Source organism: Physella acuta, unplaced genomic scaffold (genome assembly GCF_028476545.2).
Source record: "Physella acuta isolate Inbredline_101_S28 unplaced genomic scaffold, ASM2847654v3 ptg002269l, whole genome shotgun sequence".
Lineage (NCBI taxonomy): Eukaryota > Metazoa > Mollusca > Gastropoda > Physidae > Physella > Physella acuta.
In genome coordinates, this window is record NW_026733768.1 from 48,999 (window position 1) to 72,066 (window position 23,068).

General features: G+C 32.5%; 1 protein-coding gene across 3 annotated transcripts; it reads left to right on the forward strand.

Moving 5' to 3' along the window:
• The first annotated feature begins 1,489 nt into the window (after positions 1-1,489).
• Positions 1,490-22,917, forward strand: LOC131932741 (GTPase-activating protein skywalker). Of its 3 annotated transcripts, none has more exons than XM_059289643.1 (13): positions 1,490-1,663; positions 8,754-9,706; positions 12,090-12,356; positions 13,708-13,920; positions 14,308-14,627; positions 15,422-15,526; positions 16,519-16,609; positions 17,148-17,245; positions 17,776-17,982; positions 18,467-18,625; positions 19,230-19,444; positions 20,061-20,162; positions 21,198-22,917. In XM_059289643.1, exons 2-13 carry the CDS (start codon positions 8,794-8,796, stop codon positions 21,232-21,234), a joined length of 2,727 nt encoding a protein of 908 aa, XP_059145626.1. In that variant the 5' UTR covers positions 1,490-1,663; positions 8,754-8,793; the 3' UTR covers positions 21,235-22,917. The 3 variants fall into 3 exon arrangements, with proteins under 3 accessions (XP_059145626.1, XP_059145627.1, XP_059145628.1); XM_059289644.1 differs by having other exon boundaries at positions 12,093-12,356; XM_059289645.1 differs by lacking the exon at positions 21,198-22,917 and adding an exon at positions 20,731-20,840.
• Positions 22,918-23,068: the final 151 nt, after the last annotated feature.

Consider the following 23,068-nt stretch of genomic DNA (forward strand, 5'->3'; position numbering starts at 1 on the left):
AAGTTGTTTTAGAAATTTAGTATCTTTACAGTTGTGATTTAGCTAGCATCGAGGTGCATGGTTGTTGTTTTTTTTTTATAATTTAATTTATAGTAACATAGCGACCAAATACTATTTTACAACGTTTAAATCCGCTAGAAGCTCTTTACTAAATTTGTAATCAAATTATTATAATTTAACATATTACATTGCAAAATATACATTATTTAATGATCAAACTGATTAAATGCGTAAATTATTGTATTAAAACGTTCAGTTGACGAAAAGAGTCAATGTGGCAAGCCAACCAGTTATGTTTGTTGATTGCTTTTTATCGCTTACTACACTAGCCATGGGTACCCGTTTCACGTAAATTATATTATAGGCCTATATATATTTTTACTGATATACTTATTTGGAAAAAAAATAATTTATAACATAGTTATTGGTCAAAACACTATGTGCTTTACTACACATTGAACGGTATTAGTGACAAAGCAAAGAAATAACTAAATATATAAAAATCCGACACATTTAAAATATCAAATGCCACATACCTATTACCAGTGTTTCTTCCATACTTTTTATTTTCCGGGGGGGGGGGGGGGGGGGGGGGGGCACCTGAAATTTCTGGGGGGGGGCGGATTCAGATGTCCGGGGGTGGGGCGGACAATGTTAAAAGTATATATTTTCTATGTAAATTCCATTCCATTTCGTTCGAGGGGGGGGGGGCAGAGCACCCACCCCACCCCCCGAAGAGATGCCTGGAAGAAACTCTGCCTAAAATTACCATTATATAAATCCACCTAGAAACAGCATTTAGGGACTTCACTCTAACAGTTATTAATTGAAGTAGAAAAATCATTGAATTTGTAGTAAATTATTAAATTATATATATTTTGCTATTTTCGCCTTGAAGTTACCCCTAAACGGTGTCATTCGGTGCGGTCCGCACCCTTCTCTTCCCCCCCCCCCCCCCCTCCCTCCCCATCTCGAGACGCCTCTGGATAGGCCTAATACTAGGACTGTGTGGTCATTGAAAATGTTATAGGCTATATCTTTAGGTGGGATGCGTTTGATTTTTTTAAAAATTCTTTTATTTCCTTATTTATAATTCGTGCCGATAACTAATAAATGCATACGTGACGATAACTAATATAGGCATACTTGACGGTTCTTTTTCTTCGGAGTTTTACGTTGAAGTGTGCACTAGGCGCATGATCTGTTGAAAAGCATTTGCCATGATGGTTGAATGCAAAGATAAAACAATAAAAACTAATAAATTTATAATAGTGAGAAAATATATATAAAACAATATTTTCTTTCTTTCATAAATACACAAAATATTTTACATGGCTTATTCTGTTTAAATTATTGATTATCTTTCCTCTCTTTTCATTTTAATATTATAATATGGTTTTGACATAAGTCGGCTCAACACATCTGTACAGTTTTAAACTGTTACAACTATCTTCAAAACAATGATAATTTTGTCACGAAATAATTTTTAATAACTGTAATAATAGAAGAATTAGATAAATAAGCATCAATTTTCTTATTTGTATTATAATGCGTTTGTGGTAAATTCTTCTTTAATCTTACACCGACATGTTTAATTTCACATCATAGAGTGTAGAAGCTGCAAAATATGGGTGCTCAAAGTCCAGTTTTATCAAAATCCAAAGTAAGTTTGTTTGGTAATCTATCGTTTTGGGTACGTAAAATCGCCCGCGACTAGTAATGTGAAAAACAGGTGACTCCTTACATTTTAATAATTAGTTCACATTTTGAGGAGGATTTATGTTTTAAAAATACAAAAATGTTTCCTTGTTTCATTTATGTACCTGTTTTTAAACAATTGAATTAAAACTTTTCAGTAATAAATGAAGACTAGCGATGTTTCCAACAGATGCAACCATGCTCATTTACTATAGCAGCCATCTTGTTAAAGTTTTATTTTTATAGACTTAAAGCGCAAGATTCAGGCGGAAGTCACTCTATTTTACAAATGGCTGCTGTTTATATAGCAAACCTTGCTTGTAGACACTGCTAGGGACTTTGAGAAAATTTTCAAAATGATTTACCTAGGTTAAAAAGCATATCATCTTAAAGAGCTACATCAGATTAAGACAAAACAGTTTACTTTTTCAAAATTGGACATTCCGTTTAAAAGTTATGATTTTTTTACTGAATTAAAAGTTACTATAGGATTTGGTGGTAAATTTCGCGGGCAAATTTTGTGTGTTCTTCATATAAACCAATGCCAAATCTCTATTACATGGAAATTTGTATTCAAATTTTCAGAGTTTCAAGATTAATATGTTATGAGGCAATTAAACTTAACATATTTGTAAAAATATGAAAGGGATGACAAAATGTGTGCCTTGAGGTGATGCAACCCCCCTAATTTTGTAAAGTGACTTTTTTCAAGTTTATCATTATTCTAAATCTAACAGGTTATCAATATCAATATTATGCCACAATCTGAATGTGTTAAGAGTCACTTAAGGGACCTTTAAGGGACCTCATAACCTGGAGCTTTGTAATGTAATTTTAGACTCATTTCTCTCCAACCGGTAAAGGTTCGGATATCGCCAAACATAAATCTAGACAAAAATAGACAGCAAAATTAGTTAAAAAAGAATTACTCCATTAATGGTATTAATAAAAACATATTTTAATATAAATTACATAGTAATTTACATAGTAATTTATGACCACAACACTAACAAAATAACAAATCGCCTTGAACAACATCAGTTAATAACTAATAAGTAATGTACTGTCAATAGAGGCGCTAACATTGTCATCCTACTCCTCTTTTATTTGCAATCCAATAGGCTACTCCAAGTGAATCTACACTTTACTGCTGACTTTTTTCTTTAACTTAAAAAAATTATACTTCTAAAACAGATCTCCCCCCTTTAACATTCCACTTATGTTTAATCCTCGCCCCCTCCATTCTACAAAAAAAGTAGATAAAATTTCCTGTCTCTAGCATCCTATCATGAAGTTATTCTGGCATGAAGATGACTTACAACAAGTTGTAGCATTATAATTTAGTTGTTCTCTTAATTGCAAAACCTATGCTGCTGTCTTCTGTGCATTTTTCTTGTTACTGACAAAAATGTAGAGCGCAAAGCCATCAGAATTCTGTCCTTCTGTGAACTAACAAGAAGCTCCAAGTCCTGAAGAGATTTGGAAGGCCACTCCATTTGAATTACTGAAATAACAAGAAATAAAAGCTTTGAATGCATTCTTTTTTTTATTATATGATACTAGAAAGTAATATGTTAACTTGTACACTCAAGTTTCTATATTGTTCCAAGAAAATGAAATGCTAATTCAATTTTGGTCCAACACTAAATATTTTGAAAAAAAAAAAAATATTGTCTTTTTAATAAAATATAATGATTGAACACTGTTAAAATATAAATATCAGTTGCAGATGCCTTGAATTAGTTGAGATTTCAATAGATACATAATAGGTATCATTGTTCTTAACCAAATCGGCCATTATCGATAATAGGTAACTATCGCCATTTGCCGATCGTCGGCTTAAATTTTAAGACCATGTTCACTTCGCGAGGCATTATCTAATTCATGCGAGGGTTAAATTTACAAAATAAAGACTTTATAAGAAACTTAAAACAAAAATCTAGGTGTATCTTTAAAAAAAAAATGACTATCTTGTTTAGATATTAAATAAATTAAATATTTATACATACCTGTCCGAGAAGTGTGAATTACTCGAAGATACGTCGATGGTGAAGAGAAAAAGTTTTAATCAATAGAAAGGTGGATTATTCCTAGGTCGATATTCATGACGATTTGAGTGAAGTGAATGATTTTTAAATGAGAATCTGGCTTTATACAGTGAGCTATGTTTTGCCTGACGGAAACCAGAATCAAGTTTGATACGGCGGCGGTAGCGCAGTTTCCGGCCCGAGATTTGACGGATATCGTAGTCCCTAACACTGCTGTTTAAAGTTAATTTCTGGCCTATATTGATATATTTAGCCATTGATTTAGGTTTATTATTCATTTATCTAGTTTTATTTGACACAAACATATCAAAATATACTTCTATTACAGCCTTGACAATGAGGTAACGTTTTCGTACATTAATAGCCGCGGGCGATTTTACGTACCCAAAACGATAGATTACCGTTTGTTTTTCTTTTGGACCAGTTTTTACTTTTTTTAGTTTTGGTTTAATTTTATTTTTAAGACTAGAATCTAGTCTAGTAACTACCTAACTAGAAATTTAATTCCAACAATTACTAGCGCCTAGATAGGCCTAAAAAACTAATCAATAGTTTCATTAGTTCGGACCTCGGGCTAAGTTAAGCTGTTAGTTACGGTTAGTAGTGCAGGTAGTACTGTACTGTAGCAGTAGTTAGTAGTAGATCTAGTAGTAGTAGTAGTAGCCTTGAAAATAAATTTTTGAGTATTTTATCCCAAAATCATATGAGGAAGCATTTAGAATTCCATTGGTACCAAATTTAGATTTCTAGCTTTACTTTAATAAGAGAGGAGGGGGTCAGCGTGGTCAAGTTGGTAAAGCTCATGGTTGCTAAACCGAAAAGTCTCGAGTTCGAACCCTCTGGCATATGAGGCTTGTTAGCTGGGGACAGCCACTCATGAAGTTTGATCTTGGTTGGACAAAGACTATGGAAGCAAATCCAAAAAGAAAAGCAGGCTGAAATCGGAGTCAATGGCCTCAATGGCGCACAACCAATTGACACTTATACTTAATTGTGTTGAAGGGAATCCCTTCCAACACTAAAATTAAGAATAAAGAATAAGAGAAGAAAAAATTTTTTTTTCTATTTTAAAATGTACTGTCTTTTTTAACTCTTTACAATTCTCAGGTTTAGTAGAAAAATATTGGAGTACACTGGTCTCAATTGTAAAATGTCCACTAGACATTATTAAACAAGGAAAGTATATAGTGTTATGCACCATTCTTTAGGTAATTGAATAGAGAATCAGCAGAGATTAAAAAATCCAATGTAGCAGGTATGGCCTTGAGGGCACAATTAATTAATTAATTAATTAAATTTGATTTTACTTTTTTAAAAACAATTACATGAAAAACACCAAGAACAAAAAAAATAAGCCAAGTCATATAATGAAACAAATTAATGTTTATTGGATAGATAAATCATTTCTGCATTCAAAAAAGGTGATGTGATGCATTTAGGACAAGAACTAAAAAAAATATACAATAAACAATAACATGACCTGTGTAAGGGGAAATAAGTAAAAAATTTATAAAAAAAGTAATCTGCAAAGAAATTAATATAAAATAGGATAAGGTTATTGATAACAAAATAAAAACAATAAGATTCAAGAAGATTCATGAAATTATAACAAACAGTTACTCTTTTTGTGAATACAGATATGTATCACAAGTGCGACACTTAGTGCTGACCCCCCCCCCCCCCCCCATATTTATTACTTATAATCCTGAATACTAATTGCTTGATCAACATACAACTGTGTATAATTACCTTCTACCTATGTTCTGCTGTTTACCTTTACTGAACCATTAGTTGTCTTAAAGCTTGACATCACAGACTGTTTTATTATCGCGCCACTCAACTGATACAATGTCACCCTCGCTAAACCATAGCATGTCACCTCTTTTTGAAACTTTTTCAAAAGACCTATCTTTTAGGGCAATAAGAAAACCTTTCCTATTTTTATAATTTTGCCACAAACACCAATTCCACATTTAAAAGATCTTTAAATAGTTTAAGTTTAGTGTACAAGTTGTCAAAAAATAAAAGATATACCTCACGCAAGACTGATTGTGACAATATGGTTACTACATCATAAGATAAGCCAGAGGTGGAAGTCTGTGGTGTCTTGTCTTCAAACATCAGCATTCCTAAAAAAAGAACTCATTTATAGATCTATAGTTAAATTTTACCACCTTTTGGAAATAGGTCTTGTAAGTCCACAGTGTGCTGCATAATGGTTGGTATACATAACAATTGTCTTCACCATATCCACTGTAAAATACAGCTTGACGAAATGACACAGGGCTCAGGGATTCCCTAGCAGCTCTTTTAGTTAAAATGTCCCCATTGACTAAGATGTGTTCCATGTTTCTTAGCAGGTTGGAATTTAGGATCTCTAGGTCCACCATCTACATCAGGATGCTGTCTTGGGTCTGAAATCAAAACATAAAATATATGTTGACTTGGCTAGATGATTTATTATAAATATAGGCCTAATACTTAGAATATAAAATTAAAATAATGTAATAGCTATAAAAACAAGAGAATATTGAAATACTTAAAATATATATTAGAAGCTAAGCAATTATAGCTAGTTAACTGTGAATACAAATCAGAAATATTTAGACAAAGCTACCAGATGCTAGAGCATACACTGTAAACAGCTCCTTAGCAACCATTTTTTTTTATTTACTGGTGTGAATGGTGCATTTTATTTTATTTTTATTTAATATTTTATAAACAGTATAAATACTTCATATTATATCGATATTTCCAGAAGAGGCTGGTGTAATTAATATGAGTGTTTGTTATAATGATTAATTTCATAGTGGGGCAATTTAATTAAAAATGTTCAGTCTTAACATTGAAAAAAAAAGTTGTCAACTCACCGATGACTGTCCCTATGTTGTGTTGAGTTATTAACTGAGATATTTCCCAAATCATCGTTTGAATCTTCGAATTCTGTTTCCACAATATCTTCATCAGACGATTCATCACAAAATCTTATATCACTTGCGGTGTTAAACATTTTATTTTCATTTAATTCGAAGAGTCTGTCTCAAATCGACTTCACTAAAAATCCAAAATGGCGAAAGCAAGGCATGCTCGGTTCAAGCGTTTTCTTTTGCTTTTTTCATAATAAGAAAATAAGTTTCGCATTTTATGTGTGTTTTTTATAAATGCTAAAACAATTAGGAAAATAATGCAATTTAAAAAAAATAAAAAAGCTTAGGGATTATTATTAAAAAATACACATTTCTGCGTCGATCTTATAAGAACGATAGCTAAGGGAGAGAATTGAAAAGAGTTAAGCTGTAAAAAAATGAAGCAAGGAGTCGGCGTGGTCCAGTCGGTAAAGCTCACGGTTGCTAAACTGAAAAGTCTCGAGACTCTCGGGCAGGTGAGGTTCGTTTGCTGGGGACAGCCACTCTTCTAGGAGAGACAACTCCAAAAAATCAAACAACTGCTGCCTTGTAATTTGTTCTTGGTTGGACAAAGGCATTGGAAGCAAAGCCAAAAAGAAAAGCAGGCTGAAATCTGAGTCAATGGCCTCAATGGCTCATAACCAGTTGGCATGTATACTTAATTGTGTTGAAGGGGATCCCTTTCAACACTAAAATTAAGAACGAAGAAGGAGAAGAAGCAAGTGGGAAACAAAAATGAAAATTTTATAAAAATGTTTGCAAAAAATTGTTGAATTCAATTGATAAATTATGAAACAGGTGCTTCTTTTATGTAAATTTGCTTTATTAATTGTGCAGGCTTGTTTCTGTTTGGTGGTATGCTTTATTTTTAAAAAGGTACATTTTTGCTATGACTAATTTAGTAATTATATAGGGAAAAAAAAACATGGCCAGTCAAGGTCTGAATCTTTAAAAATTTATAAAAAATTTATTTGTAAAATTAAACCACCAGTGGTTTATTAAACTCATTTTGTTGTTTTTTGAGCAGGCAAATGTTTATAAATTAAAATCAAGTTGATTTAGAGCATATAGCCTATTGCTTTCAAATTAATTATTTTTAAAGGTTAAAGGCAAAAACGAAAGAAAATGAAAAGTAATTGCACTAGGTTATAGCTGAACCTCAGTAGATTCTGAAAATGTGGTTGCTTTGTTTTTTGGAAATTAATATCATAATTAATTTTAAATTAATAAGAGACAGTGAAAAATCAGTTGAAGTAGTTCACATAGAGTACAAGGGGTATTTTGGCAGTTAAGTATATTATCAGTATCGTCCAGTGTGTCCTGCCATACGCCTTAGAATAGTATCACTATTATAGATACCATTTAAGATTGGATTTTTTAATTACATTTTTTTTTAAACAGCTTACTATCAGTCATGTCTACATGTTATTTGGATACTTACTAGTGCATCAATGCCAACATTATTGATAGTAAATTGAAATATTATTGCCAGCAAGGATATTAAACCCAAACCTGACCCCAACCAATATTTTCTATGTAATTTTGTATTAGGCCTAACCTTAATTAAATTAGGCTAATTTCTAACAATAAAACTACTTGGGATTACAATACTACTAACAATCTAAAATACATTTATTTTTGGAAGAGTCATTGGCAGACAAAGGTAGAATCATAACTCCAATAATTTCTAGAGAAAATATATACCTTTACCATTGTTGTCGTACCACCCCCCCACCCCCTTGACATTAAAATTAAAGCTTACCCACCAACAGCTTTCTACTCTCTGAATTAGATTTTTATCTATTTCTTATTAAAGTTTTTGGAGGCCTAAATAAAATAAGAAATTTGGCCTATAGGCTATGGTTACACTAGCTATGACTATTCACTATAGTAAGTAAAGAAGAGTAGGCTTGGCTATAGACTGGGAGTATAGGCACTAACTGCATAGTATGTATCATTTGGACAGAGGGAGATAATTTTCATACAAAAACCTACCCAGAGATCTTAAGACGTCTGTATAATTAGATGTTTTGTTTAACAAACACTTTATATTGTATCTTTTCAACTTGTGTAATGGTTTATACTATTTTGTCCTTCACAGAATAGAATATGAAAGGAACTAAAATGACAGAGCAGCAAAAATGCTGAATCCATCCAACGACAATGAATGCTTCCATTCTGAACCGTGGCCTGCTGATCCTGCATCAACTGAGCAGACTAATGAGAATGTATCAGAAATTGTGGCAGATATTGATTTAGAAATAGAAGGTGAAAAGGAGCAGTTACTTGGCTGCTCGAATAGTGAAGGTTCAAAGCGTAACAGCTCATCAAGTGCTGATCAAAGCACTGAATCAAATGTCTCCGCAAGTGGGCGTTCTCTTTTTAATAAATTGCAAAATAAATCTCCACTTTCACATAAAGAAGATAAATTAAAATTCTCAAAGTCGACTACAGAATCTGCTGCGGAACATGAAAAACATGTATCTTTTAAAGCCGAGGACAAGTATGCTCCCATAGAGGATGATGAACCAGAGCCTTTTGTTTTTGTTGCAAAGAAAGCCAGCAAGTTTGGTAGAGGATCAAGTAGTACTGACTTTTTTGGATATTTATTAGACGAAGATGACACAGATAGTAATAATGTACTCAAGTCTTCGCCTGACTCCCATAAATTCTCCCTTAGCAGCAGTCCAAATAAAGATGTTCAGGCAGTTCATGAAAAAGATGAGACGAAAATTTCTTACAGTCCGGTTAAATCTGAACCAGGAAGCCGGTCTTTTCTCAAAGACAAATTCGCATCGTCTTTGCGCAGCAAGCCCAGCAGTACACCGGTAAAAGGGAGTGAGAAATCTCCTCTGTTAGGAAAACACAGTAGTCCATCAAGTCCTGTCAGCTCAGTCAACGCGTCCCTTCACAGACATTCTTCCAAAGAGGACAGCCAGCTGGAGCATCTCCTGTCACCAACAAGGTCCTATAACTCTTCTGAGGATGACTCTCAGTTTCATAATATTTCTGAGGACACCGACCAGCACCCATCACCAAGTGTTCTGTCTGATGGTAAGTGACAACCAAATTTTTTTTTCTACTTTTAACTACTCTGTAGTTATATCTTACTAAACGATTAACCATTGATTTGTTCATTTACAAGTACAAATAAATTTTAATTGCCTGTAAAATTATTTTTTATTCGTTTTGTTTTGCTTGAGAAAATTTAATTCAACCTTGCTGTAAATGCTAATCCATCACATTTATCATTAAACATCTACATTAATTGCCAACATTCCCACCTCACATTTTTTACTACCTAAATAAATTTAGTGCTGGGTACAACTCATAATGTAATTTGTTGTTTAACTCCTGTATGTGTTACTATACCAAAATCTTGTCTAAGTTCTATAATAACTTTTCTACATATTACTTAAGTTGTTGTATTACTATGTAAAAAAAACATCCTTTTTAACAGTTTTGATTATTTTTCAAATATTAATGAACTTTACAAAGGCAATACAACTTGTGCGGTATATTAGTTTATGATTTGTCCTTGAGTTTCACATTCTAAGGCTAAAAAACAAATGTATTTAGTTTCTCACAAAGTAACTTGTTACAAAGGTGTTCTGGTTTCTCTAGCAGAAGCTTCATTTGACTTATCAAAACAATAGTACTGTATTACTTTTTCAGTTTTTACTACAGGTAATTGCTTGAAGGCCCTAGAACATTATTTTAGTTTGAAATTTAATTCTTTTTTTTTCTAATCTGTATCTATTTTTCAGTATTACAATCCAATAAAAACATCCTCAATATCTTTATCAGAAATTGTTAATCAGTACATTTTTAAAAATCTCTTTTTTGTGTGCTCAAATTGTGACCTTTTATTGATCTCATGGTGTGTTCATAGTTTCCAAATCCTCTGTAACTAAAGTCCTTATTTCATATGTGAACTCTACTTCCTCTACCATATTGATCATAAAATTCAAAATATATGCTTTACTTTTCTATGTCTTCAGTATGTATTGAAGTTTAAACACATTTTGAATGAAATCATGTTATGTGTTATTTTTATGATGTCTTATTAATAGCACAACATAATAACTTCCCCAACCTGAGAAGTGGGAAGTGTAGAAACCAGGTCTTAAAGTCCAGGTATTTTCACTGTTTGTACAGGTAGTTTCTAAAGGTTATTTTCTGATCTCATGTCAACAGCCAGGAGATAAATATTTCCTTCGCGCTTGAGTGAGTTTTCTCAAAGCAAGGAGTCTAGGGTTTAATGATCTGCTACAAGGCTATATAAGTACTACGCTGTTTGCAGATAGGTGGCTGGTAATCGTGTACCCAGCACCATAAATAAGTGTGTGATGTCTGTTTTTTTGTTTACAAGCTGATAAGGGGGAATATAGCAATGGAAAAAGCCTATCTCTTTGTTTAAACTCAGTATCATTTTTAGGTACTTTAAATTTTCTTTGAACAATAAAAACAGACTGCTACATTTTTTTAAAGTGTATTAAACTATTTCTTATTTTAAAAAATAATAAGGATATAGTAGCCCCTCAGTTAAAGAATAAAATTATTAAGAATATTTTTTCGGCAGTGATATTAAAGGCATGATGTAACTGGCAAAGCCTGATCTAAGCAGTAGTTCTCAGCTGAGGGACAGTATCTTAAATTGGTTGCTTTTTATTCTGAAGAGCGGCTGCCAGTTGTTAAATTTAAAATCATGGTTGGATAACAAAAATTAAGTTTACGTTTTTTTTTTCCAACTTGCTAGTCATTAACTGAAGTTAATATATGTATAATAAATGAAGTTAATATATGTATCTGTAGTCATTGCATATAAAAGAAGTGTTGGATAATTCTATCCCATATAATCTTGGGTTTACACCTAGACCATACCATCCCTTGTGATAATTAAATTCATGTTGCCTATTAATTTTTTACCTATTTCCAAAGAAAAAGATCATTAACTTGTTGGTTTCACTTTTTTTAAAAGTATATCAATCTACCTTAGATATAAAATAATAAGTAAGAAATAGAAAGTATGTAACCACATTGTAATTGTATACAGAACTTGAAAATGTGGTAGACAGTTGTCTTAGACTCATAGGCTCTAAAATATTAAAATATATCATTAGTTAATTACAATGGGACGGAGTGGTCTAGCGGTAGAGAGCTGGACTGCTAACCCGTAAGTCTCGAGTTCGAATCCGGGTTTAAGTCAGTAGACCGTCCCTGAGTCCACCCAACTCTGATGGGTACCTAACTCACGTTAGGGAAAGTAAAGGCGGCTGAGCATAGTGCTGACCACATTATCTCTTCATATGCCAAGGTCACAGAAACAAGTGAACTCTACTTCACTTGCCCCATAGACCGCCAGGTTTGAAAGGGAAACTTTACTTACTTTACTTAATTACAATAATCAATGACGTTTTTTTTTCTTCTACCAAAGCAGAAGGTGAAGGCGTCTGTAGCAAGTACTCTCAACTGTCAGAGCATGGGTCCTCAACCTCATCCCCTGTCACATCGGGGGAGAACGGAGATCGCAGGAATAAAAGTGATGAGGATATTGTCAAAAAACAGAACGGTCTGGATGGGAATAAAGCGGATGCATCTGCTGGATTCCTGGACAATCCCCTGCAACTGGGCATTGCCTTTAGTGAATTTGTGGATGTGGAGAATTTTAAGCGCCATCTTGGAACTCATGCTCCTAAAACAGGTAACTAATATAAGGTGTGCAGATTTGTGCTAGTTCTTCTGCTCAAGTGAATTCTTTATTTTCCCAAACTATACTCATAGTGCTATTCATCTGCCAATGGGGCGGACGATAAACAAGCTAATTTCATTAACTTGACCTCAAACATTGTATCTCCAGGGTTCTAAAGCTATTGTACCCTAACACTCAACTACGATGTAGTCAATTAACAATATCTTTTCTGAAATTTTTTTTAACTGAGAAAATATTTGACAATGTTATGTTATTTTGGATTTAACTCTTCAGCACAATGTTGTAGGGTAAATAGTGCATGATTGCTAACTCTGAAGTCCAGAGTTAGAACCCTCAGGCAAATGAGGCTTGTTAGCTGGGGATGGCAACCCATATAGGAAAAATAGCTCCCGAATCAAACAAGAGCAAAGTTAAGTCCCATAGACGATATAAATACCAAGTCTGATTTCCTATCTGCGGCATCTGCAATCCCAAACATTATGCTTAGCATTCCTTTGGGCTATACCAGCAAAGGTCATGAGAGAGATCAAGATGCATGGACAAGTTTTGATTTAATGCCTCCTACATGTCCTGTAAAGCGTTATGGTTTTCTGGTTGTATCCAAAACAAAGCCGTATGAACTTCTGATAGTGTAGTGTAGTGGGGTATAGGAGCTTCATTGGGGTGGCCTTATAGGGGACATGACTCTAAAAAGTGTGCTGACTCAGGTCCTTCATTACTCTAAATTATATAATGCCTTTATTTGACATAATAACATACTTGACAACAAGAGCAAAACAGCCTTGACAATCATTTGACAACACTAACTATAACTGTATGACAAGCACACAATAGCTTCTTTGTCCTTTATATACCTTCCTCATCTGTAACCACTTTCTTGATTGTTGTTTTCTATCCTATACTTCTATACTTAAGGAATTATCATTTCTATTTCATTAGATTAATTACAAAATACTAACCAAATTAGAAAATGGAAAAATTATATTTTAAAAGATATAGCCAATCCCAATGGAAACCTAAATGATAGGTTCCCTTTTCAAACCTGACAGTATATAGGGCAAGTGAGGTAGAGTTCACTTGTTTCTGTAACCTCAGCATATGAAGAGATAGTGTGGTCAACACTATGCCCACCCGCCTTTACTTTCCCTAACGTAAGTTAGGTACCCATCAGAGTTGGTTGGACTCAAGGACGGTCTACTGCCTTGAACCCAGTTTCGAAATCGAGACTTACAGGTTAGCAGTCCAGCTCTCTACCGCTAGACCACTCTGTCCCCTAACTAATAGTAGTTCACCTGAATGATGACTGTATTGTATAATCAGAACAATTGTATGGCTTTGACAGAGGACAAATTTGGTGGGAGATCAGAAGACCATCTTCTGGTCTTGTTGCGGAGTGGTTCCCACAGAAATCTCAAGTCCTATCTGAGAAACTCTCAGTGGCCAGCTGAGAGTGATGCCAGAAGGCGTTTATGGGAAAACCTTTGTTCTCATCTCTTTGAAAAGGATAAAGGAAATTTGTACAAAGAAATAGCCGAAGAAGTCTGCGAAGAAGGGGGTTAGTGCACGTTTTTTAAAATCTTCTTCTGAAATTCAATTTCATAGTTTTTATTTTCCTTTTATTTTTCATAAAATAGATATTGCAAAAAGTTTTCACCAAATTTTGTTTTCTTTTCCCTCTACTTAAACCAGCAGTTTTAAAAAATGTGTAATGAAAGTAAGATAAGCATCATTGTTTATTACTGTAATGTTTGTTTAATGAAAAAATGTAGTCTTAAAACTTAAACAGAAAATTTAGTTCTTGAATTATTTTTGTATCTGAATGTCCGTTCTAAGCTTATTGTGTACAGTATTTTAAAGTTTTTGATGTTCATTTCCTTGGTTTTTATAATATGTTATTACAACTTCAATGAGACTTGGCTACAAAAAATTATTCCTGTTTCAGTTGGTGACGACATGGTGCTACCCACATTTCTAGACCAGAGCCACCTGCAGACGTACTTCCTGAACATCCAGGGCGTGCGATCAGTTAAAATCATCATGAATGTGATAAGTCGACTTAGTCCAGATATTATCTACTGCCCAATGCTGTACCCCATGTCTTCCCTGTTTCTGCACTACATGTCCCCCGAAGCATGTTTCACCTGCATGCAGGTGCTCCTCAGTGCCAATAGCAAGAAGCAGAGTTTGTTTTTCCTCACGCAGACCAAAGTGAAGACAGAAGCTTCGAAGTATGTCCTGTTAGACTTGGCCAAAAAATACACTGTAAGTTGGGCCCTTAACCAGTGTGTGTGTGTGTATATGTATGTGTATATATATATATATATATATATATATATATATATATATATATATATATATATATATATATATATATATATATATATATATATACATTCACACATATACATAAATAGACTGACACATTCACCAATATAAAAGTTTTACCTATGTTGTAATCATTTACAGGACATTTTTTTTTAACTCTTACTGTATTGTATTGTGCCCCCTTGTTGCTTTCACTTATGTTTCAACTATTGTGTTGCTTTAATCATTTGTTGTAGTAACTTTTGTAAATTGTTTGTTTAGAATGCTCCCTACAGTGAACCCACTCTCCATTTACAACAATTATTTGTATGGGTTATCATAGCCATTAGTGTTAACTTTTAGTTAAGTCAAAATTATTTACACAAAAATGTGTTGTACCCATTTTGACTTTTTTTTTTTTACCAAATTATCTCCCTTACCTACATCCTTCTAACGATTAATACATTTTGATATAACATTTACAAATTTAAATTGTTTTGTTGACTTTACAAAGATAATGTAGAGGAGCTCAAATAGTAGTGAATTAAATATATTTGTTTAAGAGGGGGTAACTCTGTTGATACACATACTGATAACAGGCCAAATGATTTATTGTTCTCTTTATATCTCTTATCAGTCTAATAAATAAAAGACTAAACGTCATTCCCTTTATGTTAAATATTAATTCTAAAAAGTTTAAAGTTTTGTTTGTTTTCAAACCAGGCTTACCTATAGCTTTTTTTTTTTTACAGAAACATGCTTACGTACTTATTGAAAGAAGCAGCCCCAAAAGCCCAGTGGCAGTACTTGACAATTGGATGTGGTGGATATTTAGAGATTTGCCGTTTCAGTATTTGGTCAGTAGTGACATCAGAAGATACATTTGTTGAATTGTTCTCTACCTTGTTGCTGCTAACATTAGTGTGTGTGTGATGATGATGTGGGACTTGGACATTACCCCCATCTCCACCCCCACCCAGCTAAAAAAACTGCATAAGGACATTACCCCATTTCAACTGCTACCGGCCATTATGAAATAATAAAGATGGGGATAGGTTGATAAGTTTGGGATAGGGTTAGGGTTCATGATAAGGGTGGGAAAAAGAGTAGGGTTAGGGATATGGTTTTGGATTGATATTTATGATAATTGATAGGGTTAGCTATCTGGGTTGATACTAATGATTGATGATAGGGATTAGGGAAAAGGCAAAGAATGTGGTTAAGGATAATAATAGAGAGCAGGAGATGAATATGTAGAGGTATAATGTGTATTCAAAAGGAAGTAATTGATGGGTAGGGGGGGGGGTGAGGTTTACTGACCCACCTTCACAATGTCTGTTAAATTTCTTTTCTAACCATCTGTTAATTTAAATATTGAAAAATAAGTTCATTTAAAACACTAGATTTTTTTAAATACTTCCCCTACAACACAGCCACTTTTAAAAAACATTTAACAATAAATATTAGAGTTGATCACCTGCATATGAACGGGGTATTTGGTCACCACTATGTCCAGACACCTATGGTAGAGTACACAATTGTTAGCCAGAAAGTTCTGAGTTGGTTTTCCTGAGTCAACTCAGCTCTAAAAAGTACTTGATTTGAGTCAGGGAAAGTATAAACAAAAGTAGCCTATTAAATACAATAGAAGGCTCTTTAAAACAAATGTAGTTGTTCATGAGAAGCATAGCCTGTACAAAATAAAAGTAGCCTGTTTGAAATAAGAAATACCTCTTCAAAACAAAAGTAGCCTGTTAATAATAAAATTATCCCTTTAAAACATAACATACTGTATGTTAGTTTTTTTATTAGTTTTTGGTGGTTCTTTAAAATATTGTTCTATTTACAGGTGTGTATAATTGACAGCTACCTGCTAGAAGGATACAAAGTTTTCTACCGGGTAGCTTTGGCTATAATTTTTCTTTTCACTAAAGATTCAAGTAAGTACCAAGCACCTTTATAATTTTAAAGTAACATAAAACACATCTTGACATGAGCTAGTTGTTTAATCTCAACAGCTATGTTCAAATTTTGTTTTTCTACATTGTGTTTAAAATTCAAAATTCAAATTTTATTTTTAAAGAAAATGACTCAACACTAATTATATAAATATTATATATAGTTGGTTATATTTTTGTTCAATTGAAAATAAAATATTTGAAACATTTGTTACAAGCTGCTGCAAATGGTAAAGTGAATTATTTAACATTTATTTATTTTACTATGGGTTTGGGGAATTTTAAAAAGGTTTAAAATATGAATATTGTTGGTTTAGTTAATTATTTAACATTTATCCTATAATTGGTTTTGAGTATTTAAATTGCATTAAAAATGCATGGCATTCTTGGTAAAGTAACTTATCTAACATTTATTATTACACATAGGATTTTTAATCCACTTTTGTAGATAAAGGAAACAAATGTTATAAATTATTGTAGGTTTATTATATAATAATTAGTTTTTAAAATTAATTTGCAGATAGACGAGGAAGTAGAAACTCACCTGTATTGAATTTAGGTGCTGCCATCGCTAGGTTCTGTACCAACATGCCATATGATTCCAAAAAGTTAATCAAGGTAATTTTAAAAAGCCCTTCTAAACAATCTTATATTCTTTATATATTTCTTATTCCTTTTCTTCTTTGTGTAAGGCTGATGTACTTGATTTACCCACTTGCATAGGGCAGAGTTTACTTTTATCCAATTTCAGCAATGTGGAAAACTTAGTTCAACTTTGCCAAATACTTGTTTATAAAAATGTAAGCTACAGGTGAATTTAAAAAAAAAAAAAATTCTAATTGTGTGCATAATTTATAACTAGTGTATGCAGAGACAAAAATACATTATTAAAAAAAACTCAAGGATTAACAAACTTGGGTATTTGCCATGGGTATTACTTGTAGTAAACTTGATTTAAATAGGATTTTAAGTTCCTGCAAATGTTTCTGACTTAAAACTACAGATGCCAAAAAAAGTTAACATTGTATATTCTGACTTTAAATCTGCAGACAAAAAAAAACCAATTCTTTACCTAATTAAGTTTTTAAACATACTTTTCAAATACTGAGACTTGTTTGTAACTTCTAAATTTTAAATCATCCGTTTAGGTTGGATTTGGGATTCGGGGGTTGACGAGAAAAGAGATCACTAAACTTCACACCAAACATGAGACAAACATAAAGAACCTGCCAGTCAAAGACACAATGTCTAGAATTGTAACTAGTCAAAGCATGGCCCAGCTTGGCTTAGCCAGGCCTTTCAAAGGTCAGATGACGGCCCAGCAGTCTTCGTCAGCTGTGTTGACAGCAGAGATGGTAGGTTAGGGCTGCTTTTGGCGCCCTTGTCAGAATTTTATTTTTTTTAATTGTTTGAGGCAGAGCATTTATTATCCTAATAATTCTAGTTTTTAAATTGAATAATTTGAAGCATTATACATACAGTGCTTGTACAATCCTAAAGTTCTATTGTTAACATTCCCAACACTTGACTCTGTGGAACACTGCTGAGTTTACCCAGCTCTAATAGGAACCTGGCTTAAGTTGGCAAGGTCTACAGTCTGAATTTTCACTAGTCACAATGTAGGGATGTTACTTACTTACTAATTACATGTTATGCTATTTTAATTAACAGAAATGTTTATTTCATTTATGACACCTGGCCTTTGTTTCAGTTTATATTGCTGCTCATAATACAGAAAATTTTCTGGGTTTTTTCACAAACAGCCTCTGTTGTTCACACATACCAATCATTAAAAAGAAAAGAAAATTCCTACCATTTTCTTTACTTTTTTATTCCTAGCTCCAGACCATATGGACGTGGATCCCTTTTCGCCTAACCCTTATGAGACCCAAACTGCTATTTTCATCTGACGAGGATGGTACAGCACTACGTACACTTTACCAAAAAACAGAACATGCTCCTCAAACTGTTTTAGCCATCAAAACTACAAATAATGAGGTAACAGCTACTCCCTGTTCTCAGACTTACAACTAAGTTTTTTGCCTATTGCTGTGGTACACTTTCTTTTACTTCTAAGATGATGAGTTTCATTACGAAGATTAAATTAGATTTACTAAAAAGGCTAAAAAGGTTTAAAATATTTTGACTTGCATGTTTTAAATATTTTAGATTATTTATATAGTTATTAATTTTTTTAAATTTTCTAACAAAACTGACTTCTTAACATCCTTTTCCTGATACATTAAGACCAGCTGTAACAAAAAATATATTCCAAAAAAAACTATTAAACGCAATTATTTTATGACCATCTAAGGTCTGGTAAAATGAACTTGATGCTTTTAGTTCTTCTAATTCAATTTCAATACATATCATAAGTGAGTAAATTGTCATTTCTTTTATCTGCGCTTTAAATTTTGTTATATTTATACATTTGTTTAAAAGGACACTTTTCTTTCCTTAAAAACAGCCAATCTTGTTTTTCATTTTGTCTTGCAGGTGTTGGGTACATATTGCTTGTAATGTTACTGTCGATCTTTTTTTTCCCAGGTGTTTGGTGCATACTGCTTGTTGCATAACTGTCAATCATTGTTTTTTTTCCCAGGTGTTTGGTGCATACTGCTCAGCTTCCTGGCACACTAGACATGAGAAAAACAAACCTCATTTATCATTCTTTGGCACTGGCGAGACCTTTGTCTTTACATTCCAGCCTTGTCCAATAAAATTTCCCTGGACAGGCACCCTAGGAGACAACGCACCAGCGCACCCAGTTGACCATTTCATGGCTGGTGATGACACTATGTTAGTTGTTGGCAGCGGGTAGGTAGTTTCCTTTTCATTATGTGTGGGTGGGTTGTTTCCCTTATATTTGCAGTTACTTCCCTTCACATAGTCTAGCAGCAATACTTTATGCTAGAGAATTCTGGGTTTTGTTACTTATATGTTTTACAAACTTTGTATTTGTAACTTGAATAGATTTTATTTTATTGTTTATCATAATAAGTACATCTTTTGACTATTAATATTAATGGGTTCCTGACTAAAAAAATTAGTAAAGTTAAGTCTGTACTTGCTCACAATATATGCATGTTAAGTTGCATAATCTATCAGGTCTCGAATGGATTAATATGTTATTACAATTGTGGTTTTATGTTCTATAGTAATTTAATAATAGGTTTGGCCAAACAAAAGTATATGTTTTTGTTTAAAGGACTGAGAAATTTTAAAGAAAGCGATGAATTTTAGGTTATTTAAATCTCAGAACCAGCATGTGTCAAGGGTTTTTCCATGTATAAGGATTTGGGTCTGGGTTAGTGTTAAGGGTTTTTGGTAACTATACTAGCTAAAATATGGTTTTTATATGTGTCTTAATTTAAATCATTTCTTGCAATAAAAGGATTGTTGTCCAAATTTTGAAAGTTATGTTTTCTTACAGTAACGGAGAAGCCATTTATTTAGACACCATGATGAACCGATGCAGCACCACTCACTGTGAGACATTTGATAATGACCCTCTGTGTACAGAGCAGGACTTCAGGTAAGATAGTCACGAAATTATGTATAAAATATTTTAAAAATCTGGTACAATGTCATTAGAATAAATATGGTTATAAAAACCTGTTGTTTTTTTTTTTTAAATTTTATTTTACTTAAAAATTGCATACGTTTTTAGTACAATTTATGATATTTTTATGAAGTGGGGTTTGACAATATCAATCACGGAGTTCCTGTACAGCCAATTAATGTTTGTCTTACACAAGTGAAACTTTGTGTTATTACTTAAACTTGATGAAAAAAAATAGAAATATAGCCTTCAATTGAAAATATTATTAAGTTCTCTGGATTTGCAACTTTTATCACATTTATTCTGAAAATACTACATTTCTGAATTATTTTCAAGCTTGGGTTTTTTCTTGCATTTTTTAATGCTGCTTTGATGGCAAAATTTAAAAAAAAATACATTTTTAGCCATGTCAACAATAATAGTCGAACCCAACTCGTCAAACTAGGCCCCCTCCATTTGTTAGGGAATAAAAAAAATAACTAAATAAAGAGGTGGGGGAGGAGGTGACTGGAAGCCTGATTTCTTTCCTTCTTTTATAAAGCTAATAAAATCAACTCAACTGAACTGAGATCTCAGCATGCCACAAACATAATTTTCCAACTCAATACTTGACTTACTCTATGAAGCCTCTCAGAGGCAGAGGACTGCCACTACACCTTTCCAGGGGACTCTGTTTTTGGCAATCTCTTTAGTTAGACTACTTAGGCCCAGCAGCAATGGCTTCTACTTTCACAGTCCTCCTTCAGGATTGTTAAGGCCAGTCCACTTTTCTCTCCCTCAGTAGAATGCCTGCTCTTTCTTCTCTTTCTTTCCCATCTACCAACACTTTCACACACCTAATTTTTTTTTTAAATATATTTTAACAGGTAAATTCTTAACTTGTAAGAATTTTTCTCACCCTAATACACTCAACAGTTGTATGTGTTGTCAAATATGTTTAAGGAAAAAAAAACTTTCCCGTAATATAATCAAATTATTACTTTATTTCATTATTTTTCTTCAATACAGTTGCCAGATAGTTCAAGTTTTTGGATTTGATGATTGAGCTAGGCTACAAATAGTTCTGAGTTCTATATTGCTTACTGCTTGCCTGTGATATCACTCTCTTCATGTCATAGCTTAGTAAATTTTGGCTAAACTAAATTTGACTCAAAGTAGAAACTTGGCAAAACTTTTCCTAAGATCCTTTGGTCACTACCTCACCAACAACTTCACAGTAATGGGTTATTAGTTTTGTGCATATTTATTTTTTTACTGTATCTACTTTATTTTTGTGTAAACCAGTCAAGAATTGCTACTGTGATAGGTGTGCCTTTAGGTTGTAAGTTATTTTTTTAAATATTTTGTTTCATATAAAAAGTTGCTGTTTTTGTTTTGTTTTTTCTTCTCTCAAGAATGTTATTATTTTATGTCACAAGCAAAATTCAACTTACAAATATTTTATAAATACTACAGTTTATTCATTTCAGTAAAACCATTTACAGTTTATTAATTTCAGTAAAACCTTTTACCTTTCACAAACTTTTTAGTAGTTGAAAAAGTTAATTCAATATGTGTGTGCTTATACTTTTCTATACTTTTTCTTGTAAAATTGTTAGGACATAGTGTCAGTATAGTGGATAGTTTTTGTTTTACTTCCCTTATTAATCACAACAAGCAAAGCTAATTGTTGAGCAATTATTTTTAGAATGCTATCAGCTCAAATATTTGTCTTTCATTTGCTTATTAATTAAATATGGGTACAAGTACTGTAACTCATTAGTTTAAATAAAAATAATTACATTACATAAGTATTTGTTAATATAATAATTTCTAGACTTTATTTAGGAGCTTAATTTTTTTTTACGTTTGGTTTATCTTTAAAAGTAATCTTAATGTATTCAAATTTGATCATCATCTGTTTTTGTCAAAAAATGTTTTAAAAGTTGTATCTTATTCATTTTGGAAACATTTTAAAAAGTATTGGTTTAAAAAAAGTTTGAAAAGCAATGTAATTTTCATAGTCATTTTTCACTCTAACCTATGTTTTGATGATGTAAATATTTTGATTGTTAAAGTAGGAGTAGTTTGGTGTCAGAGCTGTAAATTTGTCTGTCAAGAGTTGTCTCGACTTACAGCTGTGTTCACTCCCTTGGCTGTGGTTTATTTATTATTTAGTTATCTAGTCTAGTTCAGGTGAAACTATGTTTATGTGCAATTTGATAATAAGACATGACATTGCTGAATCGCTCTTAAATGTACAAGCTTTTCATTGGGTCAGATATTCACTTTATTTTTAGTATTTTCTCTATACCGTATTAATAAATTAGGCCTTTTCTTAAAAAACAAATCAAATTATTAGTAATGGTTAAGTACATGTACACAGTTGTAATAGGTACTAAATTTAGTTAATAAACTATATTTTGCTGTATATTTGTTTACATGCCAACCTTACTTTTTCTTAATCTGACAAGTTACAGCTCTATAAAAAGTGTAGCTTTTTGTTCTAAAATTAATTGAAATGAGAAAACAATAATTCAAACAGTACTGGATCACCAATAGAGTTACTTCCTCTTTGTTGTTTTACGACTGAGGCTGATAGGGGTTTTTACCCATGTTGTTACATACTAGGCCTTGTATATAATTAAATATGAAGTTGGTTATGAAATGATAAGTTTTAATACAGCCAGACTTTGGTGAACAAATTATTAAAATTGCCTTTTTTTAGCCATATTACCATCTTTTTTTTTTACTAAAAAATTACATGCTGCTAAAATATTGTTTCTTTTCTTTTTAACAATTCATATTTTATAGTTACAATTTTTTTTTTTGTTTATAATCAAGATGCTTCATAACAAACTTTGTAAGCTGTTGAAGTAATTTATTCTATAATATTTTTT